This window comes from Tasmannia lanceolata, unplaced genomic scaffold (assembly GCF_043159265.1).
Source record: "Tasmannia lanceolata isolate RefF3 unplaced genomic scaffold, GAP_Taslan_0.1 ptg000002l, whole genome shotgun sequence".
Taxonomy (NCBI): Eukaryota; Viridiplantae; Streptophyta; class Magnoliopsida; order Canellales; family Winteraceae; genus Tasmannia; species Tasmannia lanceolata.
The window spans coordinates 23,601,128-23,608,898 of NW_027518679.1; the positions used below are offsets into that span (position 1 = coordinate 23,601,128).

The window sequence follows — 7,771 nt, forward strand, 5'->3', positions numbered from 1 at the left end:
AATGTGGTTCCCGAGTGGTCCTAGGGAAATAAATGTGGTTCTCTAGTGGTTCTGGGGTAGAAAATGTGGTTCCCTAGTGGTTCTGGGGTATGAAGTGTGGTTCCCTAGTGGTTCCGGGGTAGAAAATGTGGTTCCGTAGTGGTTATGAGGTATAAAATGTGGTTCCATGGTGGTTATGGGGTATAAAATGTGATTCCGTAGTGGTTCCGGGGTATAAAATGAGGTTCCCTAGTCATTCCGTTGTATAAAATGTGGTTCCGTAGTGGTTCAGGGGTATAAAATATGGTTCCCTAGTTGTTACGGGGTATGAAATGTGGTGCCATAAGGGTTTCGGCGTATAAAATGTGGTTTTCAAGTGGTTCCGGGGTATAAGATGTTGTTCCCTAGTGGTTCCGGTCTATAAAATGTGGTTTTCAAGTCGTTCCGGTATATAAAATGTGGTTCCCTTGTGGTTCGAGGGTAGAAAATATGGTTCCCTAGTGGTTCCGAGGTATAAAATGTGCTTCCCTAGTGGTTCCGGGGTACAAAATGTGGTTCCCGAGTGGTCACGGGGTATATAATGTGGTTCCCTAGTGGTTCCGGGGTAGAAAATGTGGTTCTCTAATGGTTCTGAGGTATAAAATGTGGTTCCGTAGTGGTCCCGGGGTATAAAATGTGGTTCCTTACTGATTCCGAGGTATGAAATGTGGTTCCCGAGTGGTCCCGGGGTAATAAATGTGGTTCCCTAGTGGTTCCGGGGTAGAAAATGTGGTTCCCTAAAGGTTATGAGTATAAAATGTGGTTCCGTAGTGGTCCCGGGGTATAAAATTCGGTTCCCTAGTGGTTCCAGGGTATGAAATGTGGTTCCCGTGTTGTCCCGGGGAAATAAATGTGGTTCCGGGGAAATAAATGTGGTTCCCTAGTGGTTCCGGGTTAGAAATGTGGTTCCCTAGTGGTTCTGGGGTATGAAGTGTGGTTCCCTAGTGGTTCCGGGGTAGAAAATGTGGTTCCGTAGTGGTTCGAAGGTATAAAATGTGCTTCCGGACTGGTTGCGGGGTAGAAAATGTGGTTTCGTAGTGGTTACGAGGTATAAAATGTGGTTCCCTAATGGTTCTGAGGTATAAAATGTGGTTCCGTAGTGGTTCCGGGGTAGAAAATGTTGTTCCGTAGTGGTTACGGGGTAGAAAATGTGGTTCCCGAGTGGTCCCGGGGTAATAAATGTGGTTCCCTAGTGGATTCGGGGTACAAAATGTGGTTCCCTAGTGGTTCGGGGGTATGAAGTGTAGTGGTTCCGGGGTAGAAAATGTGGTTCCGTAGTGGTTCGGAGGTATAAAATGTGGTTCCGGAGTGGTTGCGGGGTAGAAAATGTGGTTCCGTAGTGGTTACGTGGTATAAAATGTGGTTCCACAGTGGTTGTGGGGTATAAAATGTGGTTCTGTAGTGGTTCTGGGGTATAAAATGTGGTTCCCTAGTGGTTCGAATGTATAAAATGTGGTTCCGTAGTGGTTCAGGGGTATAAAATATGGTTCCCTAGTGGTTACGGGGTATGAAATGTGGTGCCGTAGGGGTTCCAGCGTATAAAATGTGGTTTTGAAGTGGTTCGTTGGTATAAGATGTTGTTCCCTAGTGGTTCCGGTGTATAAAATGTGGTTCCCTTCTGGTTCCAGGGTAGAAAATATGGTTCCCTAGTGGTTCCGAGATATAAAATGTGTTTCCCTAGTGATTAGGAGGTATAAAATGTGGTTCCGTAGTGGTTGTGAGGTATAAAATGTGGTTCCGTAGTGGTTCCCGGGTATAAAATGTGGTTCCGTAGTGGTTCAGGGGTATAAATTATGGCTCCCTAGTGGTTCCGGGGTATGAAATGTTGTTCCGTAGTGGTTCCGGCGTATAAAATGTGGTTTTGAAGTCGTTCGGGGGTATAAGATGTGGTTCCCTAGTGGTTCCGGTGTATAAAATGTGGTTCCGAAGTGGTTTCATGGTAGAAAATATGGTTCCTTACTGGTTCCGAGGTATAAAATGTATTTACCTAGTGGTTCCGGGGTGTAACATGTGGTTCCCGAGTGGTCACGGGGTATAAAATGTGGTTCCCTAGTGGTTCCGAGGTAGAAAATGTGGTTCCCTAATGGTTATGAGGTATAAAATGTGGTTCCGTAGTGGTCCCGGGGTATAAAATGCGGTTCCCTAGTGGTTCCGGGGTATGAAATGTGGTTCCCGAGTGGTCCCGGGGTATTAAATGTGGTTCCCTGGTGGTTACGGGGTAGAAAATGTGGTTCCCTAGTGGTTCCCGGGTATGAAGTTTGGTTCCCTAGTGGTTCCGGGGTAGAAAATGTGGTTCCGTAGTGGTTCGGAAGAATAAAATGTGGTTCCGTTCTGGTTGCGGGGTATAAAATGTGGTTCCCTAGTGGTTCCGGGGTATGAAGTGTGCTTCCCTACTGGTTCTGGGGTAGAAAATGTGGTTCCTTAGTGGTTCCGGGGTATGAATTGTGCTTCCCTAGTGGTTCCGGGGTAGAAAATGTGGTTTCGTAGTGGTTCCGAGGTATAAAATGTGGTTCCGGACTGGTTGCGGGGTAGAAAATGTGGTTCCGTAGTGGTAACGAGGTATAAAATGTGGTTCCATAGTGGTTGCGGGGTATGGTCCCGGGGTACAAAATGCGGTCCCCTAGTGGTTCCGGGGTAGAAAATGTGGTTCCCTAGTGGTTCGGAGGTATAAAATGTGGTTCCTTAGTGGTTCCGGGGTATAAAATGTGGTTCCCTAGTGGTTCGGGGGTAGAATATGTGGTTCCGTAGTGGTTCCGAGATATAAAATGTGGTTCCTGAGTGGTTCCGGGGTAGAAAATGTGATCCCGTAGTGGTTACGTGGTATAAAATGTGGTTCCATAGTGGTTGTGGGGTATAAAATGTGGTTCCGAGGTATAAAATGTGGTTCCGAGGTATAAAATGTGGTTCCGGAGTGGTTGCGTTCCATAGAAAATGTGATCCCGTAGTGGTTACGTGGTATAAAATCTGGTTCCCTAGAGGTTACGGGGTATGAAATGTGGTGCCGTCAGGGTTCCGGCGTATAAAATGTGGTTTTCAACTGGTTCCGGGGTAAAAGATGTTGTTCCCTAGCGGTTCCAGATTATAAAATGTGGTTCCCTAGTCGTTCCGGGGTACAAAATGTGGTTCCCTAGTGGTTCCGGGGTACAAAATGTGGTTCCCTAGTGGTCCTGGAGTAGAAATTGTGGTTCGTTAGTGGTTCGGAGGTATAAAATGTGAATCCGTAATGGTTCCTGGGTTATAAAATGTGGTTCCGTAGTGCTTCCGAGGTATAAAATGTGGTTCCCTAATGGTTCCTAGGTATAAAATGTGGATCCGCTGTGGTTGAAAGGAATAAAATGTGCTTCCAAGAGTGTAACTTATTGTTCCAATTGTGGTTGTATCATTGTAAATGGTTGTTCATATATTAGTTTGTATTCAAATTTTATGAGGGTTTAATAATGGTTCTTATCCTAATAGGGTTTGCGAAAATGGTGGAAAGAAGGGCTTCTTTTATGTTACACGTTGATGGGTACTTGAAGGATAAAGTATCATTTGAGTATATTAGCGGGACGAAGATGTCTTTAATTGTGAATCGGCATATAAAATTTGCAGAATTTGAGTCTCTAGTTCACCAAAAAATTCATACCACAGCAACCGGTATCTCACAATCTATAAAATGTCGATATGTCGTGAATCCATATCAAATCGTGTTGTACGACATTCGAAATGACGATGACCTAGCTATGGTGGTGATGCTTTTTGAGAATAGCCTCTTCAATTGTATGAGCCTGTACATAACCATAGAGTACAGAGTAGGAGGAATTAGTTCAGCACCGATCCCCATCCGGAGGTAAAATATTCAGTCAGGTGGAAATTTCCATTCTTTGAACTCTCATTCCATTACACTATTAGGTCATGTGAAATTTGTCATTGCTCAGGAATATGAGGGATCGAATTCAACATTATGAAGATCCTATTTTATATGGAAATATTTGTGAACCTTCTTGTCGTCCTCTTGAACCGCCATTGAACCTCATAAATAAATCCATCCGTGCAGCGTCAGCAACACCTAATCCAAATGACGTTGGTGCTCCGAAGAACATACAAATATTGGGCAGAAACCGAGAAGATAGCAATATTCCTCGGAATCCGAAAAGATATTCAGTGGACTTGAACCAAGACTATGAGGACCCTATTTTTAATGAGACAGAGGAAAATACAACTCAACATATGAGCACTGCCATGTAATCTTGTAATTACTAATTACATTTACTTCGCCAGTTCTATGTTTCTCTCATACAATATTCATTCTAACGTACTCCCTACTGTGCAGGCACGATGTAGAGTTCAGCAGGGATTTCCATAGTGATATGCATGTTAGTGATCGCATTGAATGTGAGGATGGTAACAGTATAAAGGGTGATGATTCATTTGGTGATGATGACTTCGTTGAGGACAGTGTGCGCGAAGGTGACTTTGGTAAGGAAGATGAGTGCGAAGTTGTATGCCCCCTCGTTGGTCTACAGAACGTTGTGGGCGACCCGTTGTGTAATACATATAGAAGGGAGCGGTTGGAAGTAGATGAGATGGTTGTAGATTAATTAAATGAGGGACGTATAGGACTTGAGGAGATGAAGGTGGGGGGAATCTTCCCGAATTTGAAAGTATTTAAGAACAAAGTGAAAGAGTACGCAATTGAACGGAAGTTTGTATTCGTCCCAGTAGATTCAAAGCCTACAAAGTATGCTGTTAGATGCAAGGATAAAAGTTGCCCCTTCAGAATCAGTGGGAGAATTTCTTTGGATCATGTTATGGTAAAAAGGTTTGTGCCAGAGCATACATGCTCAGGTACTATGAGGGGTAATGACCATCCCCTTGTCACAACAGCTTGGGCAGCAGACACCTGTCTTGGGCTATTTCCCTGCCCAGGAGACGTGAGGCCTACTTTGATAAGAGCATACATCAAGGATAAGTGGGGTATAACCATAAGCTATGTGAAGGCTTTCAATGCGAAGGTCATTATACACGAAAAAATGTGTGGAAATGCCGAAGCGTCTTACCGCATCCTTGCTGCATATGCTGAAGAGATAGAGAGATGCAATCCTGGCACCATTATGTGTGTATATCGAAGTCGTCAGCTATGGACGGGTGGAGATAATACATTTTGTCATTTATTTTGGTCATTCGGCCCTAGCATTCGCGCCTTCAGTCGAACAATTAGACCACTGATACTAATTGATGGGACACATTTGCGAGGCAAGTATAAAGGAATTTTATTAGCTGCGACTACAGTAGATGGTGACGGTGGATTATTTCCGTTAGCATATGCAGTGGTTGAGAATGAGATGTATGAGAGCTGGCTATGATTTCTTCATTTACTCCGCCAAAGGGTGATACCAGCAGGAAAAAACAACAACGAATTCACTATTTCCTCTAATAGGATGAAGGGTTTGCCTAGAGCTATAGACGAAGCATTGCCGGGATCATACCATAGCTACTGTATTCGTCACCTCAATGCCAATTTCCTGAAGACCTTTAAGAGCCAAATACTTTGCAAACTTTTTTCGAGAGCCGCATATGCTTTAAGGGAGAGAGACTATAAGGAGACGATAGAATGTATTAAAGTGAAGAACGCAAAAGCAGAGAAATGGATATCTGAGATTCCTAAAGAAAAGTGGGCTAATGTATACTTTAAAGGGTCTAGGTGGAATATGTTGACAACTAATGCAGCGGAGTCCTTCAACAACGTATTAAAGGGCGCACGGGAGTTACCGATCGCGGCTCTAGTCGATCACACTAGATGGAAAGTACAAGAGTACTTCCACCTTCGCCGCAAGGCTGCTTCTGAATGGAAAACGCATTTGACCCATAATGCAGAAAAATGGTTAGCCAGATCATGTCTGTATGGCAGTAAGTTTACACCCCGACCGTGTAGTTGGAATGAATATGAAGTGATATCGTCAACTAATACGGATGGTGTGGACTTAGAGCAGAGAACGTGTACGTGTGGTCTTTTCCAAATTATGGGATTGTCGTGTGGGCATGCCATAGCAGCCATGGGAGTCAACAAGCTAGACAAATATAGGTACTGCCAGGATTGGTTTTTGGCTTCAGCTTATCGGACTACATATGACGACGTGATTCACCCTACTTTAGATCGCACACAATGGCCGGAGCCATCCCATGTTTTAGAAATAGTGTTGCCACCACGAGTAAGAAGACAGCCTGGACGACCCAAAAAAGTACGAATGGAAAGAGGGTTACAATTTGGACAACATCACAACTACAAATCATGTGGGGAACCTGGACACAACAAAAGAACGTGCAAAAATCCCCCCTTGTAAATCTTCAGTTAAATATGACGCCCATCGGTCCATCCGCACCTACAGAAAATACGTATGTTCCATTATTACCCACTCGATATGATTTCTCTATCAAACCCATAATTTTATTGATTATTGCAAGTTTTTCTTGTAGGTCCGGTGTCTCATTCGCACCTCCTTTCTTTGCTTAGGGATGGAGTTGTTGGTTTGTTTGTACAAAGTGGCATTGATTTTGAGACTCTTCATACTGCACATAAATATTTACTCACACAGAATTTGTATAAATTAAACGTTATTATAGACTTATAGTATTACATTGGTTGTACAGCTGATCGTGACTGTTGTAAAAGTGATCATTAATGTATCATTGGTGTTGGCAGTGTACAACAAAGTGATCATTAATGTATCAAAGTGTACGTACGATTACTCGAAAGTCCGAACCCAGCGTCGGACTTCCGAATGACATCCAGCGGGAGCGCAATTCCACCGGTCTCCCGTCGGAAGTCCGATACTGTGTTCGGAATTTCGACTCGAAAATCCAAAACAACGTCCGGACATCCGACGGACCTCCAGTTGAGTTGCCATTGTACTGGAATTCATTCGAAAATCCGAACAGCTGTTCGGATTTCCGAGTCGGAATTCCAAAAAATATTCGGATTTCCGAATGAAGTCCAGCAGCTTGGCAACTCTACTGGAGTTCCGTCGGATGTCCAGACGTTGTTTCGGATTTCCGAACACATTATCGGACTTCTGAATAAAGTCCAGAACAATGGCAACTATACTGGACTTCAATCGGAAATCCGACCACAGTCTCGGACATCCGACGGAAGTCCAGTAGAACAGCGTCTGTGGAATTGAATCGGAAGTCCGACGAATAATTCGGACTTCCGTGTCCGAAATCCGAAACAAGGTCAGGAAATCCAGTTGAGTTGGCATTCCACTGCCTTCAATCGGAAATCCGAAATTTGATTCGGATGTCCGTATCGGACGTCTGACCCTTGCGTCGGACTTCCGACTGATGACCAGTACAATTGAAAGCCCATTTCAGTGGACTTAATTCCGAAGTCCGAAACAAAGTTTCGGATTGCCTATGTAACACCAATTCAAATCCCAGTGTTTCGCAAGGGGAATGGGGTTCGGAGGGGTGTATGGGGTCTTCATTACCAGAGCTTCTGTTTGAAAGAGGGGGCTACCTTACACAAAATGAAACCTTTAAGAGGAGTTCGCCTTAATATCAAAACATTGTACTGCCAATATCAACAAAAATAATAAATTGCAGATTACATTTATAAATAATGAGAGACCAATGGCGGGGGGGGAATAGCACCTGCCCCTTGCTTTCATTGAACATAGGGACTGAAACAAAAAGTCCCAGCTGTGTCAGTTATGGGTTCAAAATAAAGATACAATCAACATTTAGAAGTTAAAACAAATAAAAAATTTCAGTGTGA

At 43.8% G+C, this 7,771-nt stretch overlaps 2 protein-coding genes across 2 annotated transcripts; both read left to right on the forward strand.

The window, feature by feature from the left end:
- Nucleotides 1-4,628: 4,628 nt before the first annotated feature.
- On the forward strand, nucleotides 4,629-5,363 carry LOC143889721 (uncharacterized). Its single transcript, XM_077394033.1, has one exon. It carries the CDS (start codon nucleotides 4,629-4,631, stop codon nucleotides 5,361-5,363), a length of 735 nt encoding a protein of 244 aa, XP_077250148.1.
- A 75-nt stretch (nucleotides 5,364-5,438) lies between these two features.
- On the forward strand, nucleotides 5,439-6,783 carry LOC143889728 (uncharacterized). The gene is made up of 2 exons (XM_077394044.1): nucleotides 5,439-6,209; nucleotides 6,649-6,783. Exons 1-2 carry the CDS (start codon nucleotides 5,439-5,441, stop codon nucleotides 6,781-6,783), a joined length of 906 nt encoding a protein of 301 aa, XP_077250159.1.
- The last annotated feature ends 988 nt before the right edge of the window (nucleotides 6,784-7,771 follow it).